The sequence below is a fragment of the Cenococcum geophilum genome (assembly GCF_001692895.1).
Source record: "Cenococcum geophilum 1.58 unplaced genomic scaffold K441scaffold_15, whole genome shotgun sequence".
Lineage (NCBI taxonomy): Eukaryota > Fungi > Ascomycota > Dothideomycetes > Gloniales > Gloniaceae > Cenococcum > Cenococcum geophilum.
Window position 1 is genome coordinate 1,905,058 of NW_027137573.1, and position 26,529 is coordinate 1,931,586.

At 47.0% G+C, this 26,529-nt stretch overlaps 9 protein-coding genes across 9 annotated transcripts; 3 read left to right on the plus strand and 6 right to left on the minus strand.

Annotated features, from left to right (window-relative positions):
- Positions 1–862: 862 nt before the first annotated feature.
- On the minus strand, positions 863–3,904 carry K441DRAFT_554249 (uncharacterized protein; the record flags this gene model as incomplete). The annotated part of the gene is made up of 10 exons (XM_067643219.1): positions 863–1,042; positions 1,108–1,258; positions 1,333–1,518; positions 1,577–2,402; positions 2,486–2,670; positions 2,729–2,759; positions 2,835–2,988; positions 3,050–3,122; positions 3,195–3,305; positions 3,432–3,904. The coding sequence occupies 10 exons, from the start codon at positions 3,902–3,904 to the stop codon at positions 863–865; spliced, it is 2,370 nt and encodes a 789-aa protein (XP_067505500.1).
- Positions 3,905–3,923: 19 nt separating this feature from the next.
- Positions 3,924–5,443, minus strand: K441DRAFT_64547 (uncharacterized protein). Its single transcript, XM_067646798.1, has 2 exons — positions 4,070–5,443; positions 3,924–4,021 (listed from the first exon to the last, which is right to left on the minus strand). Exon 1 carries the CDS (start codon positions 5,153–5,155, stop codon positions 4,199–4,201), a length of 957 nt encoding a protein of 318 aa, XP_067505501.1. The 5' UTR covers positions 5,156–5,443; the 3' UTR covers positions 3,924–4,021; positions 4,070–4,198.
- A 1,101-nt stretch (positions 5,444–6,544) lies between these two features.
- On the plus strand, positions 6,545–7,474 carry K441DRAFT_658059 (uncharacterized protein). The gene has a single exon (XM_067648277.1). The coding sequence runs from the start codon at positions 6,786–6,788 to the stop codon at positions 7,041–7,043; it is 258 nt and encodes an 85-aa protein (XP_067505502.1). The 5' UTR covers positions 6,545–6,785; the 3' UTR covers positions 7,044–7,474.
- A 6,571-nt stretch (positions 7,475–14,045) lies between these two features.
- On the minus strand, positions 14,046–16,344 carry K441DRAFT_658063 (translation elongation factor EF-1 alpha). Its single transcript, XM_067648278.1, has 10 exons — positions 16,284–16,344; positions 16,101–16,171; positions 15,990–16,045; positions 15,597–15,735; positions 15,000–15,543; positions 14,484–14,943; positions 14,411–14,431; positions 14,314–14,345; positions 14,229–14,261; positions 14,046–14,180 (listed from the first exon to the last, which is right to left on the minus strand). The coding sequence occupies exons 1-10, from the start codon at positions 16,286–16,288 to the stop codon at positions 14,165–14,167; spliced, it is 1,377 nt and encodes a 458-aa protein (XP_067505503.1). The 5' UTR covers positions 16,289–16,344; the 3' UTR covers positions 14,046–14,164.
- Positions 16,345–17,094: 750 nt separating this feature from the next.
- K441DRAFT_658064 (uncharacterized protein) lies at positions 17,095–20,264 on the minus strand. Its single transcript, XM_067648279.1, has 3 exons — positions 19,343–20,264; positions 18,986–19,284; positions 17,095–18,940 (listed from the first exon to the last, which is right to left on the minus strand). The coding sequence occupies exons 1-3, from the start codon at positions 20,220–20,222 to the stop codon at positions 17,276–17,278; spliced, it is 2,844 nt and encodes a 947-aa protein (XP_067505504.1). The 5' UTR covers positions 20,223–20,264; the 3' UTR covers positions 17,095–17,275.
- A 182-nt stretch (positions 20,265–20,446) lies between these two features.
- On the minus strand, positions 20,447–21,893 carry K441DRAFT_695420 (uncharacterized protein; the record flags this gene model as incomplete). Its single annotated transcript, XM_067652813.1, has 5 exons — positions 20,447–21,030; positions 21,086–21,168; positions 21,217–21,263; positions 21,314–21,760; positions 21,825–21,893. The coding sequence occupies 5 exons, from the start codon at positions 21,891–21,893 to the stop codon at positions 20,558–20,560; spliced, it is 1,119 nt and encodes a 372-aa protein (XP_067505505.1). The 3' UTR covers positions 20,447–20,557.
- A 203-nt stretch (positions 21,894–22,096) lies between these two features.
- K441DRAFT_64806 (uncharacterized protein) lies at positions 22,097–23,734 on the plus strand. Its single transcript, XM_067646877.1, has 2 exons — positions 22,097–22,372; positions 22,434–23,734. Exon 2 carries the CDS (start codon positions 22,441–22,443, stop codon positions 23,533–23,535), a length of 1,095 nt encoding a protein of 364 aa, XP_067505506.1. The 5' UTR covers positions 22,097–22,372; positions 22,434–22,440; the 3' UTR covers positions 23,536–23,734.
- K441DRAFT_554588 (uncharacterized protein) lies at positions 22,151–22,414 on the plus strand (the record flags this gene model as incomplete). Its single annotated transcript, XM_067643233.1, has 1 exon — positions 22,151–22,414. The coding sequence occupies one exon, from the start codon at positions 22,151–22,153 to the stop codon at positions 22,412–22,414; it is 264 nt and encodes an 87-aa protein (XP_067505507.1).
- A 642-nt stretch (positions 23,735–24,376) lies between the features above and the next one.
- On the minus strand, positions 24,377–26,372 carry K441DRAFT_658069 (uncharacterized protein). The gene is made up of 3 exons (XM_067648280.1): positions 26,070–26,372; positions 25,118–25,736; positions 24,377–25,044 (listed from the first exon to the last, which is right to left on the minus strand). Exons 1-3 carry the CDS (start codon positions 26,316–26,318, stop codon positions 24,593–24,595), a joined length of 1,320 nt encoding a protein of 439 aa, XP_067505508.1. The 5' UTR covers positions 26,319–26,372; the 3' UTR covers positions 24,377–24,592.
- Positions 26,373–26,529: the final 157 nt, after the last annotated feature.

Below are 26,529 nucleotides of genomic sequence, written 5' to 3' on the forward strand. Positions count from 1 at the left end.
ATGATTCCGTATCGCGAGAGCCTCCTCTAGCAAATCGGAACTATGGCTGTATCTTTCCTATTAATTAGGATAATCTCTACCTAATAATATACGGCAAGCTTACTGGCAAATACGGATACCGGGTTATTAATAAGCGGTTGCTATTAAGTAAAGCTCCTATATTACTAATATGGAAGCATAGAGCAGGCCTTTTTAGGACGGTTCTTTGGGCAAAAAGAGGCTCTAGCTATATAAGCTCTGCCATCTAGCTTAAAGGCCATTAAAGCAGATTAATGTTAAAAGTGGTAGTTAATTAATCGACTGTATTAACTCTAATAGAGGTTTAACTATACCTTGGTTAACGAGCTTAAATATTAATCTTACTGGCTAACTACAGGGGCAGAAAAGCTAGCTTGGTAAGATATATTTAATAAAGCTTCGTATTTAATTAAATCTGACGTAGAAATAGAGCCTCCTAAGTCCTTACTAATGCCTTCTTTCTGACCTTGCCACTAACGTTACTACTAAACGTTCTACTTTTTTAAAACCCTGTAGGTGCGCAGGACGAATTTAGCTATATTTAAATACTATATTAGGTGAATTGGGGTTAAATTTAATTAGGCAACGTTAATATTTATATATAGAGAGGTGCTGCCAAAATCCGCAATAGAACACCATAAAGTCTATATCACTTTCCTAATTGGGACAGCTAGCTGACGGCGTGACAGTCAGCCTACGTTACCTTGCAGTCAGCGGACAGCGAGCGGTCCAATTGATGCAGTCAGTCAGCTATAAAGGCTGAAGCTCGCAGCTAGCTGACTATTGGACACACTGCTCACTTGTGAGTGTACCGAAAGCATCGGAAAATTTGATACTGGCCATCCTATTTTTTTAGGGCAGCCTTCCAATTCTGGCCTAGCGTATTAGCCCAAAACATTTGGAATTCGATAAGAGCACAATTTACCTTTAAGTATTGCCCAACAACGTTATGCCCCTTTGTTGACTCGCCATGGAGAGAGTTCTGGATCAATTCCAATTTCTTCTTCTGAATTGAAGTCACATACTATGTCGTCACATTAGCAACTAACTAGCCCTAAATATCTAGGACTCTTGGGCTCTTCTACACACTTCCTCAATAGAATCTCTAACAATGTAACGAGTTGCAATAACTTCACGAGTCTGACCCATCCTATGTACCCTATCCAGCGCTTGCTCTTCGGCCATGGGGTTCCATTGCGGTTCCATGAGATGAACGCGGCATGCTGCAGTGAGGTCCAAGCTGTCATTGATAAATAGTCAGCTAAGCTACCTCCCGTTGGCTAGCTGGTCAGGTAATGTAAAGCTGGGGCTTACCCTACGCCAGCGCTTCCGATGGAAGCAAGTAGAATCGTACAATCTGGGTTTGTACGGAAAGCTTCGAGAGCCGCTCGCCGTTGTCTGTCTGACTTTGCTCCGTCGATCCTTTGGAAAACAAAGCCGTTCGATGCAAGGGATGTGCCTATCAAATCTAGCATCTTGGTCCAGCAAGTAAAAACAACACTACCGCGAGTTTAGAAATTTGAACTGATAGACTACTTCAAACTCTGACATAAATTACCTTTTAATTGGATATGCTGTGGACTGAGTGCGATACGCATGCAAAATTTGTAACAGAGCTTCAATTTTCGAAGATGAGCCATGATTCATACCAACATCCATGATGTCGTCCTCGCCGAGTTCGTTTGAGAAAGCCGTGCTGGGAGATGCATTCGTAGCGCTGTCGTCCTTGCCCTGGGACTTACAGTCTGCACAAAGGGCACCTGCGCCCGCAAGAAAATCTTCATAAGTATTCTTGGACTCGGTAATTACGACCCTAGACCCACAGCTATTGCAGATTTCCTGTCCATTTGACACAGCGTCGACAAAGTCTTTGTTATAGACCTGATTCAAAACATTAGCCGGGAGTAAGCTCGTATGATTGCAAACTTGTCTGAGCCTTAAAATTAGTTTGAACACATTCCCAACTGGCTTTTGCTTGTCTTCAGAACATGACATGAAATCCATCACCTCGATACAGTTGTCCTTCAGGGCGGCGTATATTGACCTTTCCTCTTCGTCGAGTTCGATGGTTATTTCCTGGTTGATTCGCGAAGGAAAGTCGAGAGTACCAAATACGGAAGCTTTGGTCCTTCGCAATGAGGTAGAGTGTACCAGCTTTTTAAGTTTCTTGAATCCAGATTGATCGCCATTTTTGACTGGGTTGGCGATATGATGAGTGAACATAGGCTGGGAATCGAATGGCTGAACACGTAGGAAATTGATCAAAGCACCGAAGTCTTCTATGCGATTTTGGATTGGAGTTCCCGTAAGACACCACCTAAAGCGAGCATGCAGAGCATACACGGAACGGTGATTTAAAGACGATCGATCTCTAATGTAGTGAGCTGTATTAAGAGTGTTAGCCAATGTAGTTCAATCTTAGCGAGCTAGGATAGGTGTAATTTAGTGCCTTCGTCCAGAACCACACGGCGCCAATGGTACGAGTGGAGAGATTCAAATCGCCCGGCGGAACTTTGCAGATTTCTAGACCACTCTGTCGCAAGCGTGGCATAAGTTGTGATGACTATATCATGATTTTGTAGGTCCGGATGTCTTTCTGATCGGTTGGGACCATGGTAGAGGCAAACGCGGATACTCCCTGGGTGGATATGTCTACGCTATAGTGAGTTTTACTAACTCATATCTATGGACACCTACTCGAAGGCTTCACCTCTTAATCTGCTCATCCCAGGTAGATAATGCTGCAACTACTTAGCCCTTGTATAAAACTTACTCTTGGCTAATATACCAAGGTTTCCCAAGAGGTTATGACATACTTGAGAGCGGGGTGACAATCAGAGTAGTTCTAATTGTAGTATGTTGGCTGGTATTCGTCTTTAGTGTGTCGCCAACAGCTGAAGCGTCACTAGACTGATCAATAGATCCTGCGACAAGGGCCAGTGCTGTTAGTGTTTTGCCCAGCCCCATTTCCTAACGCAATTAGCCGCAGTGTCACCAGAAAGGTAGCATTGGCCAATTATTGGACCCATACATCAGCAAGCAAGCCACCAAGACTCATTGTTGGACGCTCTATGGCACTCAAACCGGTGATTAGATTATAGTATCTATTGATGCAACATGAAAACATCAGTATAATATAACGTAAGGAAGAAAGGACCGCGAAAACATGACCCAACCTTTTCTGCCCATTTTTCATCTTCCGAAGTTCCCATACCGATCCGAACTCATTACCCTCAACTTTCCCGGATTCTTTCTCTACCATCATGGCTAGAGCTTTTCTCTGGTGGCTATATATGTGGTATTAGAGATTAATATGGGTACTTGAACGCTTCACTAAGGGTATACGAGGTTCAAATATAGCAGTGAATCAACTAGTCGTCCACAAATAAACATGGTGGGAATATATTACATACCTCTTTAAAGGAGTGCATAACCTCTTACTTGCTTCAATCTCGGAGAAATGCAGCGGACCCTGGGCAGCATCGAATACCTCGAGCACCTGATTTTTGGTAGCGCCATCCCGCCACTGATCCTTCTTGAGTATTGTGGTGGGTTGCACCGGCTCCTTCGAGTCGGATACTTGGATTTCACATCCTGGCCTAGCGAGATAGTGCGGATTTTTGTAAACAACACAAGTATCATAGAATTGTGGACGCTGAAGATAGATGCCAGCATCTGAGAGCAGAGTCCCAACAGACCGACCATCTTGGCTAAATCCGTATACAACAATTTGTAATCTGCGCTTGGTGGTTGACTCAGACTTGGACTTGGTATATCGATTCATCTTCTGTATAGGTATAGTAGCAATAAGTGTTACTGATTGTGTCTGAGTAAGCCTCGCCAGAGCAAGTGCCGTGTCGTGGTCAAGGAGGCCTGCATACTCCATAGAGCCCTGGTAGTGCACTGTTGCCCAGTTGCCGCATATCTTCAACTCAACATCAATAATTTCATCTTCTGAATTATAAGGTATTTCCTTTGATAGTTTGACGGTGCTTGAACAGATCTATTGAAGCGATTAATATGCATTCAGCATATCAATAATTTAACTCACCATCCCAAAGCAAGTGTCGTAATTGATAGAGAGGGGCTCTTCTGGGGAAGTATCGTCGGGGTCACACTCAACAGATCCATGGATTTCCCCTGAAGATCAAAATCGATTTATTAATCACAGCGTCACAAATTAGGTTCTTGCGTACTTACGAAGTCCCTCGCTATTTCCAAGTGGGGTATTAGCTGAAGTATCTGTTTGACAGGTTGATGAGATGGTTAAAGCAGGGGGGGTGGCGTCGTGACTGCCTTCGTGTGAATCAATACACATTCCAGGCTGAATTGGAGTGTTTCCTGGCGAATATGATTGATCCATGGGTTCCTGGGCCATTCTAGTCTCGAAAGTAGAAGTGGCCGGAACAGGTTGGTTCGTCTCTGAGCACGCAGAAGATAGCTGCGAAATGTTGTTTGGATCCTGACTTGTTCCAGCAAGGCAATTTGAGAGCCAAGCGTATCTATTACCATGTGCCACTGTTTGCATTAAATCAGTTGATGAATTTCCGAATTCCGTCTGCTGAAAGTAATAGCTCTCTTTCCCGGTATTCACCTCGTGTGGGAAGTACGTCATCGTTCTGTTGCAAGTGGGTACATCATCGGAAAGTTCGGACATGAAATTTCCATAACTCGTTGATAGAGGAGCGAGGGTTTCCCGGCATTCTGGACGCGAAGTGGGAGGCGGAAACCAAGGGAGCGATTGAATGCCGGGAAGCGAGTGATTTGCAGTTCCGTCTTGAGGAAAATGGTTGAATGCTTGGTCCTGAGCGAATAAATGGCCTTGGGTTTCTTGATATGTCCCAGTAGAATTAACAGATGCCAACTGATATGCTTGGATAGAATGAGTGGGATATAGAGCCAGCGGTGAGTAAACCATGAAATTTGTCTGCTTTGTCTGCTCCGAGTTAGGGATTGTAATCGACATATCTGGCGTAAATGAGGCTCCTCCGCCGACACAGAGCCTCTTAGCCTGAGGGAAAGTCTCAAGCTGCTGATTGCTGAAACTTTTCTCATCTTGTTCTCCATCCCATAACCGTTTGATACCATTCAATTGCCAGTTTTTATTCGTAGTACCGTCTGAATATGCCTGGTTCATGATTGGCCGTGATTATGTAGACTATTACCGGGGCTCCAGATAGAAACAGCATAAAGATTCGAGTGGTAACTGCATTGTAGGTAGAAAGTATAAGTCTACGGGGCTTCTGGCGGGTAAGAAAAAAAGGCGTTTCAGCCTTGCAGTGACAACATGGCTGGCAACCTGCGCTTCGCCTCACGCTCAGCCTCAATTCACGTGTCAAGACCTATCGATTCTGCCTTGCGCCACATCTTCACCGACATTGACTACGGTTGATTCTGTCTTCTTTCTCGAACATCTGGCATCCACATCTAGCTTGTGGCAAGTGCGTTACGGAGTGCTCTGATGGCTTACCTCTCGTATGCGGGTTGCGACTAGAGAAACAGTAAGCATGGAAGGTGATGTCGAAGTACACACCTCTTTTTGCTTGGGGTTATTGGCTGGGAGGGCTAAGTTATTGCTTGCGGGCTCTTTTCGTCAGGGGGCTAGTGGCACTTTCAAATGCTCTGCTGCAGTCTAGTAATTCTTGAAGAAGTCTGAAGACAACAGAATTCATTACGAGGTCCTGTTCTGGAGGCCTTAAAAAGCCTGTATATAATGCGGTCCCACTATTTGCGAAAATCTGCTTCTTGCCATACTAGCGTCTTTTTTCGCTTCGCCTCTCCTCTCAACCGAAGACTACAGCTAGTCCCCAAACTCGCAACCAATTCCTCAATATCGTCCACCCCAAAACAATGTGCTACGCCCTATTCCTTAGAATTCCCCATATGCTCTCTTTTCGCCAGTCCTTGTCAGGGCACTGAGCAGGCTGATGGAATGATACATATGATACTCTATGAGGAAGAATCTCAGGGGCTCGAAGGCCCCGAGAAGATATCTACACGATGGCCCGCGCGCTGTCACGTGACACGTCGCTGAGCTCAAAGAGACTGCCCAAGTACCCCCCCCAACCAACAGTCCTCATTGTCGGCGGTACTGCACGATACGTAGCTCTAGAGGATCTAGATGTGTCCTCTTCCGTAGGGCTTTACTTCATTTGAACCAAATAATTGGGTTGGAGCTTGCGATCGCGCTTGCGATTGCATGTCAACTCTAGCTCTAGCTCTGGCTGGTACAACGTTCTAGAAACGGAAATAAAATCCAGTGGAGTTAAGGTTAGTTTCTGAGTATAGTGATGTTAGAGGGTTGATTTCGGCGACGTGTACGTGATAAGTCACGTGACAGTGCGCGGGCCACATTGTAAATATCTTCTCCGGCCATGGAGCATCATATATTCCATGCCAGCCTAGTCACTGCCCTGACAATTTCTATGGGCCTTGCTAGGCTAGTCCCTCGGCAGAATTACGAGGCTTCGGCCCCTATCTAATTGGATACGCCCTCCTGTTTGACTAACATGCCTAGCGTCGGTGACATCTCGGATTCAATTCGTCCTTGCGTTGTGGCTCATTGCTTCTACAAAAAAACTGTTACATTTCTTTATATTTCCATTTTGTTCAATTTTATATCCGAGCGGTCTCCACACAATGGAGCTTGTATGATTGGGCTACGAAGAATTTCGGGCTATTAGTCGGTCAAACTTAAGTCGCACGCCTTCTAATAAGGGAGGGACTGGAACTTGAAAGACAAGCGAATACTGAGGATAGCAATCAAGATGGCCCTCGACACGAGATCAAGCGTGTTACTTATCCACCGGATATTACTCTTGGCCGAAGCATTACTATCAGCTTTTGCAATACCTCTCTACTTCTCCTTTTGGTTCGAAAAAGAGCGGGAGCCTGTTCGATATTCTCTTGTCGACATCATTGGCAATGGAGTTCTGATACTACTTCTCGTAGTCCTTAACAATACGCGCTCGATTTTTGGCGGACATGGTTCTTTCAAGCCTACGATGTTTACTTTGTTCCTTTGAGGTTAATTATCACGGTGACGTGGGTTATCGTCCAGCATTTTTTTAAGAAGGATCTGGCTGTCTCCATATCGTTGGTAGCGGCTTGCTTCGTTCGAGCTATTCGCTTCTTGGTCCGCTTCTATGGGGCTAGGGTATTATATGACCTTTTCAGATTCGGGAGGAAGTATGACGAAGAAGGCGGTCTGCTGTACATCGTAAGGGCACTCGTCAACGTCCGACGGCAGCAGTACGGCTCCGTTGTCTTTGCCGAAAAGAAGAGTAAGACGGACTTCCAAGCAGACGATGAGAGGAATGCTTCTATGGAGTTAGGTTTAGGCTAAACATCTGGAAATCTCTCGGGTGTTCTATATACGCCTCAAGCGTGGGAAAAGCATCGCAACGTCAGATTTCGATAAACGCAAGAGGCACGAATTCTTACATTTCCTTAGGTGCTCATGCTGTGTCAATGCCTAGATGGAGAGTCCAAATGGACAAACTAAGTCTGACTTGGAGTCTGGCAGATCGAAACCTAAGGCCTACGTGTGCTGGCAAAAAAATCAGCAGGAATTCCTTAATAGGCCGCGTATCAGCAACGGCCTTGGCTATACCCCGGAATCGGGGATAACTTTACCCCGCATGAGCTGTGCAAAATGTGCGAGACAATATGTTATCGCTTGGATATGTGGGAGTTCTAGTTCGGTTTCCTACAATCTGTGAAGAATATATATACCCTTCGCCCTCGCATTTACTATAGCTATGACCATTGGGATAACCCTCAACAGCTCTGCGACTCTGCGCAATCTGGTTGCCACCTATGCACTCTCATATGGTCAGCCCTTAGCATAGAGCAACAGCAAGAACTTCTCCTTTGGGATAAGAGATTGGCAAAGAGGCTTAAGGCCGAATTATTTGGGAGAGAGGAAAAGCAGAAGGAATGGAACTCAATACAGAAGGCATGTCGGAAACGCAGGTGTATAAGAATTATCCTACGGAGTCCAGATTACATGTTAAAATCACGAGAAATAGAACTGATACCTTATTTCGGGTCAGCAAAGGTACCTCGGCGCTTGATGAAACCTTTTCGTGGTTTTGAAGAGATCAACCCCAACGATTCTGGAGAATTCGCGAGTCCGATCCGCATAGACTATGCTGAGCCTAAATGCGAGTTGCTTAAGAAGGTTGATTGTCAAGCTCTTGTGCTGATGACAATGCCGCAGATTGCTCCGGGCCTATAGTACTCCCTGCTTCATTCAGTACCGGATCCCGGGCTTCTCTAAAGCTAATCTCCGGCTGGCTCAACAAGAAATTACAATCAGTACCCCCATCAACGTACATACCTTCGAGACTCCTTGATGTGTCCGCATATCCCCGGACCGGGGTAGTCCGACTTCGCTCAGCCGCAGATATCAAAGCCGAGAGCAACCCAGACCATCGTTATCTTGCTCTCAGTCATTTTTAGGGACTGATAGATTTCTGACCCTGAACAAGTTGAACATTGAGAGTTTTCAGCAAGGGCTGGAGGCTGGAGGCTTAACGAAAACTTTTCAGGAGGCAGCCTAGGAGTTCACTTGTTGAACGGACAATGAGGTTATAAAAGAAGGACTCGTGTGTGGGTTGATCTATGAAGAAAAGAGACTATATATACATGGTGTAGGTGCAGGCAACAGGAACAGGTACTAGGCAACTGGAACAGGTAACAGGCAACTGAGACAACCCGTCTCAGTTCGAAATCACTTCATTTGGATTGACAGCGTGTGTACCATCTAAGGTTCTGCTGAGGACTAGGCTACTGAAGCTGCATCAATGGCCGACATGTATCGGTTCTGTGTGTTTACCATTGCTGCTGCCAATGCTTGGTCCGGTGCAGAAGGGTTCCTGAGACTGCAGAAGCCCCTTGAAATGACATCTTGTCTTCTGACGGTCCAAAAAGGTGGAAAGTCTACGAAACCTTGGTATGCAATTCCACCGTCGCTAGATGCTGTCATTGCTTAGGAGAGGGAGGTTCAGATGTCGAGGTGGAATCGTCGTGGCTGGTGTCTTACGTAGGCCTCATGTCAGAATGCTCCAAATACCTACCATGCTCACTTGTGGTGTGTAACAGGGTACCTCTCACCACGTACAATATACTTTGACGAAGGACAGATCCATTTCGGCGAGGAGTACATCAATGGCAATGGCGTCAAGAAGAGCAAAATCAAGTCTCAATGTGACGAAAGGAAACTGCTCCTAAATATCTCATCGCCACACTATCTGACTAAGAAAAACAATGCCAGATCACGAGGTGACTGACACAGTGTGTGGTGGAGTTGGGTAAACGAGTACTCACAAAGAGACCTAACCCATGGAAAGGACAAGCTCATTGCCATTGCCAGCCTCGCATCTTACCTTCAGAGTTGGCTTCGGTCTCACAGTGGATCATCGACATACAACTATATCGCTGGACTTTGGGAGCTGGAATTACCTGCTGGTTTACTCTGGTACGTCGATATGGGACGACGGGAACGAAGACCCAAGCCAAATCGAGCGCCTTCCTAGTCTTGGGCGCAGTGTGTCCAATAGCCAGCGGACAGCGAGCTTTGAGGCCTTATAGCTGACGACTGCAGCCAAGTGCATCGCTCGCTGTCCGCTGCGTCAAAATCAGGTACGCTGACTGTCACGCTATCAGCTCGCTGTCCGAATTAGGCAATTTGTATAAAATTCATGGTGTTTCATTGCGGATTTTTGGCAGCACCTCTGTATATACAAATATTGACGTTGCCCGATCAAAAGTTGACCTTAATTCACCCAATATAGTGTTTAAGTATAGCCAAAATCATCCTCCGCGCCCCAGAGGCTTAAAAAGGTAGATATTAAGGTCGGTAGTAACATCTGCGGTAAGGGTGGTAAGGGCCCCGGAGGCTCTATTTCTATATTAGATTTGATCAAATACGAAGCTCTATTAAATATATCTTACCAAGCTAGCTTTCTGCCTCTATAGTTGGCTTATAGCTAGTAAGATTAACATTTAAGCTCGTCAACCAGGGTGTAGTTAAGGCTCTATTAGAGTTAATACAGTCGATTAAACTGCTTAATAAAAGGCCTTTAATTAACCACCACTTCTAACATTAATCTGCTTCAATCGTGTCAGCCAATAGTCGATTACGCTTATTAGTAACAATCTTTTTAGCTTAACTAAAGGCTCGTTCGCATATAGACCTTATCACCAGTATAGAGAACATATTAAGAGTAATCTTAGCAAGTATTGGATAAAGGATTCAACCGGTTTTAAGCCACTAGTTAAGAGGATCTGGAACGACGTCGTTCCGCTCATAGCCGTTGTCGGAACTAATCTTAATAAACTCAAGACCTACGTTATAGTAGCGGTTAAGCTCACTGGCGAGCTTAATACGCTTTTAATTGCGCTTTAAGGAAGTAAGGCTCTTATCCACGACTAAGGACTGTGTATATTTATTAGCTAAATCGTTATCAGATTTATAAGGAACCTTCCTGCGTTGTGGCTTAGCTGGTTCCTTATTGATATAGTTATTAAATAGAGTCTCCATGCACCGCTCGGCGTGCTTCCACCACTGGGGCCACCGTTTCCACTTATCGCGAAAGTAGGCGCGTTTAAGAGACGGATGAAGGATTACTGCTGCAAAATAGTGAGGGCTCTTGGCCTTTATTTTATTAAAATATTTGTTAATCTTTTGGATAGCCATATTAATGCCCGATTTAAGGAAGGAGTCGCATTCGTTCTTAAGGCTCTGCTAAGTTTGCTGGAGAATTTAATGGAGGAGCTCTATATTAGTAATTAACTCCTATAGAGCGCCATATGAGCCTTTAACACTAGGACTGTTGGCGTCGCCTTCTATGCGTTTAGTGGCTGATATAAAAGGCTTTAGGATCTTGACGAGCTGCTCTACCTACTGCCAATCTTCATCAGTAAGCGCGTCCTGAGATAGATCGTAGGTATCGTTGGCGGGCTTCCTCTAAGTCAGTAGATATTTGTTAATCGCCTTGCGAAGAAGTAATGCACGGCGGAGCATAAAGTAGGTTAAATTCCACCGAACACCTCCGTCCTTGATGAGCAGAAGCTCTGCTTGATTAAAAAGATCGTCCTTAATGCACGCTTTAGCCTGATTCTTAGCAAAGTCCTCCCGGCGTCCTGTTGATCGCATAATATATTTAATAATATTATGAATCTTGCCCATAAAGCCTTTCTCCCGTATAAGGTCAAATTTAGCTTAATCGCTTGCATTAATTAGTAAGCGTTTAAGCTTGCTTACGCCTTTGCCGTATATTAAAGCTTTAATAATAAGGTTAATAATATAGCCAACGCACCGAAGCCGTTCCTTTTTGGGCACTAAGAGGTTTTGTAAGAGGTGGCTGTAGAGCTTGTTGTTATTACTAGCGTTATTAGTCATTAAGTAGCCAAGCTTATAATCGATTTGATACTTTTAAATTACCGTTGCTAAAGCCGTTGCTATATTCTCAGCAGTATATAATCCTCGTAGTCGTGGAAGGCCTAAAAGCACTAATTAAAGCTTGCCGTCTTTGTTAATGAAATGGGCTACTATACCAAGTAGCAATATTCCGTTTGTAGATATCCAGATATCGCAGCTAAGGTTGATTTTACTAAGTGCGGTAAGGAGGATGTCTTTAATACTAACGCGTCGCTGTTTAAATGCGGCCTTGATCCAATCGCTTAAGGATATAGGCGCCTTTAAGAGATACTCCTAAATCTGAGGACGGTCAAATGTTAGTAGAGCGCGCGTATGAGGACTTGTAGCTTAACGGAAGGTAATATCCTGTAGAATTGTCTAATCAATATAGGCTTAAACATAGCTAGCTGCCCAAAACGGCTGGCGTTTATAGCTGGTAGCTAAAGTAGAAGCTTAATCGGCTGGCAGTTGTATACTACTACTGTGGCTTTTTGAGTTAACAATAAAGCTATGCTTTAATTTCAAATGGTTGCTAATATAGTCGTTGCCGTTTATTGTGAGCAAAGTACCTGGTCTTTGAGCCAGATGGCAGAGCTTACACAGCCAGAGCCTCTTTTTGCCTAAAGGACCGTCCTAAAAGATATCTGCTCTATGCTTCCATATTGGTGATATAGAGGCATTACTTAATAGTAACCGTTTATTCATAACCTGGTATCTATATTTGCCAGTAAGCTTGCCGTGTAATGTTAGGTAGAGATTATCCCAATTAATAGGAAAGATACAGCCGTAGTTCTGATTAGCTGGAGGAGGTTCTCGCGATATAGAATTATCTTGATCGCCCGATTCGGTATCGTTATTAGTTGGAAGAGGGGAGGAAGTAGTTAATCTACGAAGCCTGCGCGGTACTGGAGGACGCGTAGATGAAGTTGATAAGGAAGAGGTAGAGGAAGAAGCAGAGGAAGAAGCAGAGGAAGAAGCTCTACTACCTTGCTGGGGCGTAAAATGTAATATACTTTGCATTTTGTATAGGGGAATATGTTTATACGCGTAGTGGAGATATTGGGGAAAAATGCTTATTTACTATGGCTAAGCGAGAGTTTCCTAAGGGTTTCCCATTGCTTAACCAACCGGATTTCAGCCGAAGATCCGAATTCTATTAAAAGCTTCAAAATACCACTAAATCTTCCTTTTCTTACCACCAAGGCAGCGAGCTGTTAGCTTGCTGTAGTTTTATTACCGACTGACTGTTGACTGACTGTACTACCCTATACGCAGACTGACTGCTAGCTGACTGCTTACATTATCAGCTTCTTGGCAGCTACGCTGCCAGCGTCGCTGGCTATTGGACACACTGCTTGGGCGTCCGCTGGCGGTGCAGTCTCCAATGACTCTATGGACTTGAGTAACGCTACATGTGGCGCCAATATCTCTGCCGTAAGCATCAAGGCGCCAGTAAAAGCGGCCGGAGACGACACAATAACGATGGCGACAAGACCCGATACCTACCCACTCGGTGACGTCTCCGAGGGAAGCCCCATCACAGTTCGCGGACAGCTCCAGGAGGGTTTCCGGTCCGAGAGAAGGATTCTACACAGCAAAGATATTACATTGCACGAAGCACAGTCCGCCGCTGCCGCCACGACTTTGACTCCTTCGGCTACGATCACTCTTTCTCTCCCGTGTGTTCCGATAGCCATGCCGGACCACTCGCACACATCTTACAGAACCAAAAGCGAGAGAAAATCGGCTGGTTCTCGCCCGACACGCACGAAGGGGTGCCCCAGAAGCTTTTCTGCCTTAAAGTTGCCGTGGAGCCGGAGAACGCGGTCGACAAAGATAATCCGACGAACCTTTGGGTGGTGAGAAGTCTAGCCCTTACACCGACGGATGATGCATCGACTGCGTTTCGGAGAGTGGGATACTTTGAGCTAGACCATAGAGAGTTGAGGCTCTATTGGGATACGATCAGGACGACCCATGGTGGAGATGCCTCGAAACCACTTTGGCCGAATCTAGACCCGTTTGGCTTCTTTAATTCTGAGTGTCTAGTGAGGGAGGTATTTTTGGCGTGATGATGTACATCACGCCGTCGAAGTCATGACCAGAACATATGTCCCTTTTTGGTCAGGAGTATTTCATAACGACGCCCCGGCGGTTGCCATTCTAGGATCTCTAGAATGGGAAGGATGGGCAAGAATATTCCTGGCTGACAATAGCTGTCCCGTTACCAGCACATGCTGACCAAGTTGACGCCACTCCGAAGGTAAGTCCTCTGCATCCAGACTTTAATATCTTTCATCGAGGGCTTGATTAGTGCTAACTACCACTTAGATACCCTCCGGGGCGGGCGGGCTGATACCGAGTACAAACCCTGAAGGCCCAGCTGGTTCGATCTGCGCTAGCTGACTTACATGAAGACCAGGAAGGGCATTTAGAAGACTTTAGCTTTGAAAGGGAAGGTTATAGTCTAGTCAATGGAGGATGTGACCCCGCGAGAGTATCACTAAGCATCACATAGACAATGCAAACTTAAGTTTGAAGTGCCCAACCCATAAAATTCATTCATCATTATGAAATCTATGGAAGTGAGCAACGCCTGTTCGCCCTGACTATAATGCTACCAGTAGCCGCTGGGAAAGCTAGAACAGCTTTTCACCACTTCCTGAGACCATCCCCACAATCTTACCTTCTGTTGCAAGCACCACAAATATACCGGACAGCTTATTTCTTGGAGGCCCTGGAAGCTGTTAGCACCGAGTATACTCAACATCTAGCATAAGCTTACTTCTGGGCAGCCTTGGTGACTTTTCCGGCACCCCTTTGAGACTGTTAGTATAAGTACTATTATGGTATAATATGGGGATACTTTCTTATCGCTCTTAACCACTGATTTGATCACACCCTGTAGTTAAAAAAAATCGTTAATACATCTCAACTCAGCTGAGGAGGTTTTGGGGGGGAGCTTACGACTGCGACTGTCTGCCTCATCTGGAAGGGAATTAGCATAGACTCGCAAAGGGGAATGTTAGGTGATACGTACGTCACGGACGGCGAAACGACCGAGAGGAGGATACTCAGTGAAGGCCTCAACGCACATGGGTTTGGAGGGAATCATCTTAACGATAGCGGCATCACCAGACTTGATGAACTTAGGGCTGTTTTCGATAGACTTGCCAGTTCGGCGATCGATCTTCTCGAGGAGCTCGGCGAACTTGCAGGCAATGTGGGCAGTGTGGCAATCCAACACTGGAGCGTAACCAGCACCGACCTGGCCAGGGTGGTTGAGGACGATGACTTGGGCGTTGAAGGAATCGGCACCCTTGGGAGGGTCGTTCTTGGAGTCGCCAGCAACGTTACCACGACGGATTTCCTTAACGGAAACGTTCTTGACGTTGAAGCCGACGTTGTCACCAGGGAGACCCTCAACGAGCTGTTCATGGTGCATTTCGACGGACTTGACTTCAGTGGTGACACCGGCGGGAGCGAAGGTGACGACCATACTGCAAAAATGATTAGCTGAAAAATATCATTCAGAGTCAAAGATTCAAGTACATACCCGGACTTAATCACACCAGTCTCAACACGGCCGACTGGTACCGTGCCAATACCGCCAATCTTGTAGACATCCTGGAGAGGAAGACGGAGGGGTTTATCGGAAGGACGAGCAGGGGGGTCAATGCTGTCAATGGCCTCGAGGAGAGTCTTGCCAGAAGACTTGGTCTTGCCCTCCTTCTCCCAACCCTTGTACCACGGGCAGTTGCTGGATGGCTCGATCATGTTGTCACCGTTGAAGCCAGAGATAGGAACGAAGGGAACGGTCTTGGGGTTGTAGCCGACCTTCTTAATGAAGTTAGAGGTCTCCTTGATAATTTCGTTGAAACGCTCCTCGGACCACTTGGTGGTGTCCATCTTGTTGATGGCAACGATGATTTGCCTGACACCAAGAGTGTATGCGAGCAGAGCGTGTTCACGAGTCTGGCCATCCTTTGAGATACCAGCCTCGAATTCACCGGTACCGGCAGCAATAATGAGAATGGCGCAGTCGGCCTGGGAGGTACCAGTGATCATGTTCTTGATGAAATCACGGTGACCAGGGGCGTCTGCAAGAAAGCGTTAGTAGGAGTAGCCAATAGGGCGGCTGGTGAAAACCTACCAATGACGGTGACATAGTACTTCGGGGTTTCGAACTTCCAGAGGGCAATGTCGATGGTGATACCACGTTCACGCTCAGCCTTTAGCTTGTCAAGCACCCAAGCATACTTGAAGGAGCCCTTGCCCAACTCGGCGGCTTCCTAGAGTCGTTGTCAGCATGGTGCGGAAGGGTAATAGCAAATAGCAACCTCGGAATGGAGCGAGAGGGGCTTCTTTGGCGTTTTTGCTGCGTTGTTCAGCTCTGCGTCATGGTGTTGATTTGCCGAAAGCCGAAGAGGGCTTAGCGTCAAAAATTTCCACACCCCACCAAAAATGCCCCTCCTCAGCGATAAGCCAAAAAGTAGAAAATTGGCCGGCTGTTCGATGTATCGCGGAGAAATCAAATTAAACGTACCTTCTCGAATTTCTCGATCGTACGCTTGTCGATACCACCGCACTTGTAGATTAAATCTGTTATTGTGTGAGCTTGTTACCCCGCGATCAAGGGGCAGTGAAGTAGGCTTACGTCCGGTGGTTGTCGACTTGCCGGAGTCGACATGGCCGATGACGACGACGTTGATATGAGTCTTTTCCTTACTGAAGGAAGTCGTTAGCAGATGATCTGATGAGATGAAAGCAGCGCGAGAATGATTGCGGTCGCAGTGAGGGGTTTGTGTTGTGGCCCGCTGGAGCCTTCTGAGTCACTTACCCCATGATGTCGGTTTGATTTTTAGAAAACTGGAAGTTGAAAAGAAGTAGATTGAAAGCTCCTGAGCAGATGTTAGTGATGGCGATAGCGCATATAAATGCGATGTGCTTACAGGCACAAATACTTGATTTGAGGTATGAGGACAAAGATTGGAAGAGGGTCTGGGGATGGGGAAGAATTTGTAGCGGTGGATGGCGCTAAAACTGCGTAGGTAAGCGAATCCTCCAAGGGTGAAGGTTCGGGCAGGTTCAGGCTTTCCGCGGCCCAACGGTGAATTCTAAACACCTATGACTGTTGTTGTGGAGCTAGAACAATGGGGCCACTCAGGCAGAACGAACGCCTTCAGATTCATTCTTGGCCACTAGTTTCTTCACCGCATTTGTGGTGGTGCGGATCGAATCGCCACAGAGCTTCTGGAGCGGGTCGAAAGCGGACGGTTTTTGATATTGAGCAATTCTCATCAAGAAGTTAAACCTGAGGCTCTTCTAATTTTCCCGAGACACTATAAATACCTTTTTTAATGCTGTACAATCCGTACTAGTCAAGCCCTTTAAGTTTTAATAGAAACTTGGTCAGTGGATGACCTGAACGGAGACATGTCATCCTGATATACATTAAAATATTTCCGTGGCTAAGGCGCAAGCCGTTTCTCGCGTCCAAACTTCTCGAGTCGCTACTAAACCGCCAGTGAGTGGTTCCACTGTTAAGGGGCCAAAGCTCTTACAGGAAGTCACATTTAGCAGTGTGGAGTTGGCTTGTCCTCAATCACCAGATTGGTTTCGGCCAAAATGGTCCGGGGAGCAAAATACGGCGAGGGCGCTAGGCGGCGGCTGCAGCGATTCGTTCATTATGTAATTACGGCATAGAGTACAAATATACAGACGAATGCCCAAAATGCTTGCAACAGGCAGCGAAGTCTACCAAAACGCTACACACGCGAAAACAAACATCTCTATGTAGACGATTTAAACTTGGTCAGATGTTTCCTGGCCTCACCTGTGGATTCCATCTCCATTGGAAGAAGCATCAGGAACAAAATCCCGGGAAAAAGGGTTGTTTGCAACATCAACAACATTTTCGGAATCTTCAATGACAACGGAATCGTCATTTGTCGTAGCGATTTCAGCCGTTGAAGCATTATTTTCGGTAGAGGCCTTTTGCACATCCCCTGAGTCATCATCTTCGCGCTTTGCTGAGTTCGGGTTGGGAAGTGTCGACATATCTTCTGTGGATCCTGGGTCGGCCTCAGTCGAAAAGACCTCACCTCCATCCTTACTGATAGGCTTGGTAGTGTTCTGAGATTTTGAGCCTGTTACACTACTCAAATCAATCTTCCTAAAAGTGGTTCTTGAGATATGCTGGGCGGCCCGGACCCTCCGCAGAATTCCCAACTCAGTCATGGACAGCCTGTTGAGAGCGGAGTCGTTGATGAGATCCGCGAGTTTGAAAGCTGACTTCACAAAGCGAGAAAGCACATATTTTTGACCCTTAGCGCCTGATTTTTCTTCAACAGTGTCCGACTTGCTGTATCGCAGCTCGAGTTCCCCTCGTTTTCCGCCTAATTGCCCTGCCTGTACGGCCGTATATGTGAGACTGTGGCCCTGAAAACCCATGCGCATGATCTGTCGATGTTCAATGCCAGCGAACAGATAATTCATCTCAATGAAGTCCTTTTTTTCCCACTCATCTTGAACTGTTGTTTTAGGGTCACGAATAGTCCATGTAGGTATCTTAAGTTTTAAGACCCGAGGAGCGGTTAACCGACCGCCACCTTGAACATCCTTCTCTATGGCATCCAAATAGACGCGGACATTATCATCAGTAGTAGCATAATACAACCAGACCATTTGTTGCTTCTTGAACCTGATATCCGTTGCGAGGTCCGGTATGATAGCATCCGTGATATGCTCCCCGAGAAATGCCCCCAAGCCTCGGAACCGTGTCGTTCCATTCTGATTGATCAAAAATCGCAATGACAATCTTGGATATATCTTGCCGGAGTCATTGGCTTGTTCTTTCGAGGGCAGTGGTAGGAACTTGTATTCAAGATTTTCTTCGGTGAATAGAGAGTTCTGGGGGATTTTGAGCTGCGTGAGCAGGCGGGATAGGCCAGGAAGGGTGCTGGAGAACACGGCCTTTGACTTTGTCCTATTCACGCCTCGTATATCAAACTTGGACCTGATAGACATATCTGATGGTCCATCTTGCATAGGGTGGAGAACATGACCAAAAGCCGCATGTACCTGCGTTTCCGCTGTTCTAGACCATATCGGCTTGGGTCCAGCTTGCATAAACTTCTCATTTTGCAGTAAAGCGACGACAGGACGTTGTATCGCGCGAATTACTTGCATTTGGAGATGATCTGTAGACTGACCCGCTTTGGTTTGCTCGTCGGCTGTGGTAGACTGGGTCGCAGATCCTTCATCCGAAGGAGATCTGACTACTGGATTAGTCCATCGGCCTAATCTGTGATCTCGATCCCGATAATCTAGGGCGCTTTTGAAGGCAGCCGAGAGAACAACACTTTGCTTCTTGTCCTTTTCTTTTCTAGTGTTCGAAAGAGCCAAACTATTATCTATAGGGTATAAATGAAGCATTGAAAGCAAGCAGCGCTCCGCATCCTCTACTTGGCTTTTATTCACCCCTCGGATCATAAGCTATACGTATTAGCTAGGTACTATGCGTATAAAGTGGCCTCATACCGTATCTTTGCTGACAGGCTGAATAATGGCACCGCTCATCTTTTCAGCCAAGATAATATCTTTCGGTTTGAAGAGATCAACTAGGTTTTTTTCATCACGGCTATCTTCAGGAAGAAGTGGCCTCCACAGCTCGAGCTTGAGCCTTTGAACCTCGGTGTGTTTGAGGTAATTCTCAACATCTTGCGCGGCATATTCAGCGGTGCTTTTGTCTGCCGTGATCCGTATGACGTTATGGGGCCAGAAGATCTCGATTTTAGCATTTCGTGCTTGTCCAATTTGATCCAGAGATGTAGGAGTTCCTAAAAGAACGAATTAGCGATAGTAGTGGAGAGGAAGGCCGATTGGGAGGAGCCATACCACCAGCTGTGAGAAGAGACAGCTGCCAGTGTTTGAGAGATACTTCAAGTTCGCCCAGTGATTCAATTTCCTCCAGGAGAATAATATCCCAAGCTTTCCGCAGGATTTGATCTGCGAGAATGTATTTACCAACAGGTCCCTGCCTTTTCCGCAACACTCCGATATTCCCTTCTGGCAAGCGTTCGTCAATAGGGCTGGTGCCGGGTCGCCATTCAGATTGATGGGCAGGCTTTTTGCCCTTGCTTGAACCTTTTATTAAGCCTTGCAACATTTCACCCTCTACACCATCCTTTGTGACACCTGTACAGCTGGCAAAATAATTCGACAATTGTTTAAGAGTAAAACCATCATAAAGGAGTGAGTAAAGTTTCTGAAATTCAACTTGAGAAAGGTATGTGTGCTCGTCCGGGTCGAGGGTAGGTTGTGGTCGAAGGCTTTCGATCTGTTTATTCACTTCGTCTTGAGCTGGTGTCGTCTTTTCATCTTGGAGGGAGGCGAAGATTTCTTCTTTTTTCAATGCCTTTCCTTTCTTGGTTTCTGGAACTTCCGCGGTATCTTCTCTGACATCGTCATGTTCCGCATCTCGAAGAATAATTACCTCCGCAGGTGTTCCCAATGATTCTACACCTAGGGATGCGGATCCCTCCCTCACCCGCTTGCCACAGCGCCCTCGGAGCTTCCCAAGAGGATGAGGGTTGACCGGTTTAGGGGGACTGCGGAGCCTCTGTTTGGTGGCATCTTGTTCTGTCGTTTGTAAAGGAGTAGATGGGAAGCTCGAGTACGGTCCTAGGTGCGCGATTGAAGGGAATCGTCGAGGCTGTGCGAGTTTAAATTGACAGCGAAGACATACGAAGGCGCTGGATGTCCGAGGCGCCAACATGAAGAGGAGAGGCGTTAAATACACACAAGGAGACGATTCTCATCTACCGGAGTAGAAAGTTTTGGACATGGCCTTCACCGCCTACAGCCCTACATAGCTCGATTTTGCTAGCCGATAGCGATCTCTCCTCATGTCATATATTTACTGGATTTTCACAGAATTAAAAATATTGAGCGCTTTATTACTCGCAAATTTAAGTTTCAGATCGTATCTTATGTTGATCTGATTGGTTTTCGCTGCATTCTAGTTCTAGTTGGTATTCGACTCGCTGCTTGTTCAGCTAGCTTTAGTTGTACCTTCTCAGGGATATGTTTTAATATTAATATTAGGATTACTTATAGCAGTCTCCAACTGCGTAAGTCCTCTCTTACGTCGAACTCATTGACCTCATGAGGTGGTTTAATCCGTCTCCTCTCAGCTTCAGCTTTCATCTGATGAGCCTGTTGTTCTAAGCTTCCTCTCCCGCGCACCCCACCTGTTCCGCTGTGACCCACATCTCCAGGCCTTAAAGTCTCATGCGACTTCCGGAGACCATCGGCGCCTCTCCGCTTACTTCGGTGTATTGATAACGGTTCGCTTTCGCTCATTGACCCGCTGCTATCACCACCTGCTAGTTTTATGGAATCCCGCGGCGTATCATACGCCTTCTCTCTATTCCCCCATCCGTCCCCACCTGCGAAAATGTCTTCTATACACTCGTCCGCCTTGAGCTCGCCCGGCTGGGCCGCCCAGTAAGCTGCAAGTGTCCTCCTGTACATATCTTGCAACTCGCCCGCTTCTCGTGATTTGCTGCTTAGTGAAGGTGTGGCTATCAAATGATTAGTACGATTTGCAATCACTAATTTAATCCACACAATGCATACTTCCAACGTCATCGGAGTCACCCTGTTCCCCAGCCATAATACCGGCGATGCCACCGAAGACTTGTGCTGTCTTCAAGGGAGGACTAATTTTGTCAGTAGCACTTCAGTATGTAGTCATGAGAGAAACACACGCTATGAAATTCTTATCGCCTTCGGTCTGCTTCATGTAAATACTAATCTGCAACCCGGTTAGCATATATCATGAGGTCTGATCCGTGACATACAAACCTTCAGAGTGCTATTTATTTTGCTATCCTGCATCAAATACCTCCTGCAAACCCCGTCTTCTCCTTCAGCCTCACTCTGCTCCACATACTCTGCCAAATTCAACTTCACATTTCCTAGAGAAATCCGCTCCCCATGCCCTCCAGCAGAGTATTCTTGCAAAATCTCAAATAATATGAATGATTCCTGCAGCATGCTGTTTTTGTCAACCGTGAGCCGGACGGGAACATGTTTATCGTAGTCGTAGGAAACTTTATGTTCTTTAATGGCACGCTTCTCCGTCCGCCCCCGGTGCTCTGCTGCTGTAGAGGATGGTAGATGCCATTTTATAAAAGAGGTACCGGAAACGAGTGGGACGTTGTTGAGGTCGATGATCTGGATGGAGTGTGAGCGGGGAAACGGAGGCAGCGGGGGAGAGAACCTCACTTTCAGATGGAGGTCAAACTTGGGCTATTTCCATGTCAGCAAGACGTCGAGGGAGTACCCGAGGGTAGATCTTTCTTTTCCAGCTTACTCTGCGAGTTTTGGGTACTGTGTGGGTCAGTGTATGGGACGCAAAAGCGTGCACCCGCCGAAGAGACATTCCTCACCAAAGGCTTGCATGATGACAATGGGAAAACACCAAGTGTATATATCAGTAGTCTAGGCTTGGAAATAGCCCTGGATTCACCTAGTTGAGATGACCCCGTCAGCCCGTGAGTGAGGGCGATGAAGGACACCAATGGTGGGGCCGGGAGCTTTCATCAAGCCACCCGCGATTGGATAAATCTGACAGACGTCCGATCCATGTAACCCTCCCCCGTCTATTGCGTACGCTCGATATCTGCATTTCTCAGCATAATGTCTGCGGATGCAATTGCAGATTGCGTGCTTTCGACCTTCGATTCTCTTCCTGCAAAGCGAAAGCCCCGTCAACGTGACGACGGCGCGCGAGAATGGGTTCCTTTGAGTGGGATAGCATTGTCTAAGGGTACAACACACAGCATCCCTTCAATTCCGGCTTCCAACAGCTTACCAATTACCCATCAAAGATGGCGAGCCCTTGATATGTGCTTCCCTAGGGTATGTTCCCGCACTCTCAGAACTCCAAGTTTTCTTTGTTAATATATTGACACTTCCCAAGGACTGGCATGAAATGCCTCCCTGCCTCTAAACTCCCTCTCGCACACGGTACCGTCCTCCACGACTGGCATGCCGAGATCCTCGCAATCCGCGCTTTCAACCGCTTCCTAATCCAAGAATGCGCCGACTTGGCCGTGGCAGGCCTACGCTCTTCGACATTTGTACGCCGCCGTGAGGGCACCGAAATAACGAACGCGGAGTTTCAGCCCTTTGCGATAAAAGAGGGTGTTAAGATACACATGTACTGCTCTGAGGCGCCATGCGGAGATGCGAGCATGGAGTTGGTTATGGACGCACAGGAAGACGCAACGCCGTGGCCTGTACCTCCACCAGCAGCCGCTCCTTCTCAGGAAGTAAACGGAGGAGATGGGACGAGCGATGTGTCTCTGCCCAGCCTTCGAGGCCGATCCCATTTCTCCCTCCTAGGCCATATCCGTCTCAAACCCTCCCGCTCAGACGCGCCCCCCACACGCAGCAAATCCTGCACCGATAAGCTCGCCCTCGCCCAAACAACCTCTCTCCTGTCATCTCTGACATCACTTCTCCTGACCCCACGTACCGCCTACCTATCGACTCTGATCCTACCAGCCTCACAGCACGTACTAGCTGCCACGACCCGCGCGTTCAGCGCCTCCGGACGCATGTCAGGCGTTGTATCTGAAATTTCCTCGAGATGGGAGAGCCAAGGTTCGGGTTACAGCTTCCAACCCCTCAAAGTCGAGACCGTAGACCGGGAATTCGCGCACTCCCGCCGCAACCTCTCATCGTCTAGGCCTCCCATCGCTTCAAACTTGAGCGCAGTCTACACTCCGCACTTCCAAGAAACCATTATTGGTGGCGTGCTGCAGGGTCGGAAACAGTTCGACCCGCGCGGGGCTAGTAGATTGTGCAGGAAGTCGCTGTGGAGAGCTGTTGCTGATGTAGCAGCGCTGCTTGCAGTCCCCGTGCTTGTTAAAGCGACCATGGGCGTGCGGTATCAGGACGTGAAGGCTGTAGAGTTATTGTCAGGAAGGAGATGCGTGGAGGAGGATATGAAGGGAAAGAATGGCTCATTGAGGGGTTGGCGGAGAAATGAAGGAGACGATGATTTTCGGCTTGACTGAAGTAGCCAGATCTAATTTACTTAACTCTGCATTTCGTCTCAAAAGCCGTTGACTCCGGGCTTCGCTTTGTCCGTATCTTCCCTTCTCCCCTCCATTGTGTGAAATGAAAAGAAAGTCCAAAAGAAATTCAGTCTTATTTCCCCCGCCTGTTTCAAACTCACTGCGAAAAACAAAAAAATTCAGGAGTACACCCCCTATAAAAACTCCTGTTACAAGCAAGAATCTTTGCAAGAGGGTGCATTTGCGCGGACATAATTGTGTCGACACGTACAGCTCAAGGTCCCGGATGACAGGGGCGGTCAAATATTGGAATATAGCTAAACAATCATCTACTAACTGGTCGAACATCTTGCAGGGAGGAGCGCTGCAGGTGTCCCTTCCGCGTTCCTCAAACTAGAATGTCACGCAGACCTCCCCTCCAAAAATTACTCACCACTCTCCCTCACTTGTCTAAACCAAGTCTGTGCGACGCTCTCACCAGACCTCAGGACCAAAAAAAAAGAAACAAATCGCCCCAGCGCAGTCAGATTCGAATTCATAGGCAAAAAACTCAGGGCGCACCCCTACAAAAACCCCTGCTGCAGACGGGAGATTTCTCTGGCCTCATAGAAATCTCTAGTCCGACCAGGGCCCTGAAGGACGGTAGGGGACGCAAAGGTTTGAAATATATGTCATGTGTTGATTAGAGGAGTTGATCGGGTGAGTTTTCCGCAGTGGTGAGAAACCGCAGCTTCCCTCATTGTTCCCCCGCAATCTCTCATTTCACTCAGCATTAGCTAGCTCACTTACTGCCTCGCTATCTAGAAAATAAGGATCTTAATGAATTTAGTGTGAAACCTAAGCCACTAATAGAGAAATTAGAGTACATCGAATTTATGTATCTCAATAAGTCATAACACCGCTCGGTTAATGATACGAAAGCCTAATATGAGAAGTTACAAGCACACATTGAAGCTCCTCACGTCTCTAGCCTCTATGATTCAGAAACAAGCAAACAAAACCACTACTGCATATCTATATTATCTGATCGCTCAATTCCACCACCTCTACAATCATTTTATACAACCTCCTCGACCTCTGCTCCTCCACCCCCCAAGAATTCAAAGGCGCCCCACTGCCCAACCCTTCCTTCCCATCGGTCACTCAGCACCTCAATTACATTTACCATTTCCACATCCCGCTGCCCCTTTGCGTGATCTGCGTTTTGGTTTGAGTAGTAGATACGCGCGTCACCCCGCCGTCTAGGTAGTTTCGAGAGTAGCAGATGCAGGTCTAGGAAATAGGTGAATGTTCTACCGAGAGCTGGATAGGCCAGGTTGGATGCAAAGATTGAAGGGTGGTCAAAGCCTTGGTGACTGGGCAGGGGATTGGGATGATGTTCGGAGGGTGGAGCAAAGGGGTTTGGGAGGTGACGCGGGGATATGGCAGAATTGAGGAGGATGGTAACGAGAGTATGGCTGTGTGTTAGGTCGGTGAGGCTGCGGAGGAAGGTGGTTAGGAGGGCATGGGCTGCAGAGATGAAAGTTAGATAGTTGTAGCCCATCTGGACAGAACTTACTAAGAAGTGAGGGGATATGCGGACCTTGAACATAATTACTCTTCAACAGAGGATTTAAGACTTGCGTGAGGTTGTCTATGACAATTGTGGAGATTTTGCCTCCCTCATTTTCCGCGACTTCCTTTGATTCTGAATCTTCAATTCCTGGTCTGAAGGTTCCTGGAGCCGTGTGTGGTACCTCAGATTTAGATACGCCGCCATACAGCATGTCCTCTTCTTCATTGTCTAAACCACCATCCTCATCCTCACTATCCGCCACCTCTTCTCTTGGCCTCCTTTTTTCAGGCGATAAGGCAGGATGTAGACAAGGCGAACCTGTAGGCTCTCGAACGACTTTCTCAAGCTCCTCCCTTACTTCCCCAATTGCCTCCACAACTCCATCGAAGTCAAACACCCGCATGATCCTTACTCTTTCTAAGATGTTCGCAACTACATCTTCAGGGGTTGATGCAGAGTCTGTAGATACAGCCTGTCCGACACTCTTTGTAGCCTGTTGCACTCTCTGAAGAGTTGCATCTTTCCGTAAGCGGGCCAGAATAGTCTCATAAAGCCTGACGACATCAAAAGTGCCCGTTGTATCGATTATGGCGGCATGGGAAGTTGGATTAGCTAGGAGATGAGAGACAAGAAAAACGAGAGAAAGCTGGATTAAAAGTTAGGTAATAGACGAGTAAACACGCAACGGAGAAATAAGAAAAGGCGATGGAAGGCAGAGTAACTAGCTGTAAATTTGCGCCGATTATACAACCCGATTTAGTTTTTTTTTTTTTTTGAAAGAATTGAACCATGCGAGAAGACCAGTTAGAAAGCTTCGGTCGCAACCGGTAAGGACACAACGAAATAACACTCAGCCTCAATCAAATACCTAAATCAAACCTCTAGCTTCTCACGAAGCATCATGTTGCAACAAGAAGCTCCACCAATCCCGGTGAAACGGCAAAACAGCGAACTAAGCATGAATGAGAAGCTCACCTACCCCCGTCTTCCCGACACCCTTCTCTCCACTAATACAACACATACCCCCTTTCCCATGCACGATTCCTCCATCTAGCGCACTATCGATGGCCACGCAGCCTGTACCTGTTCGTTTGCGTTTCTTGCTCCTGCTTGAGATCGGCAGATCAGCAGCAGACTCTTGATCGGAATCAAGGCTAGCGAACAGAGACGACGCAAGCATTGCGTTTGCAGGCAGGGAATTGGCCAGCGGCCACTGGGGTTGTGCCATATTTCCCTCTAATTCTGCCTTGCTTGGCGTATTGGTTTTTAGGTGTCGTTTTGTGGTGGTAGATGCAGAAAGCATGGTTGCGTTGGGCGGGAATGGTTGATTGGTGGCTACCTTGCCTATGGCGCTCAATGTTTCACAGGTGGTCAAGTATCACAGGCCTCCACTCCATCCCCTTAATATTTCTCGGGCCTGGAATCCTTGACAGAGGCAG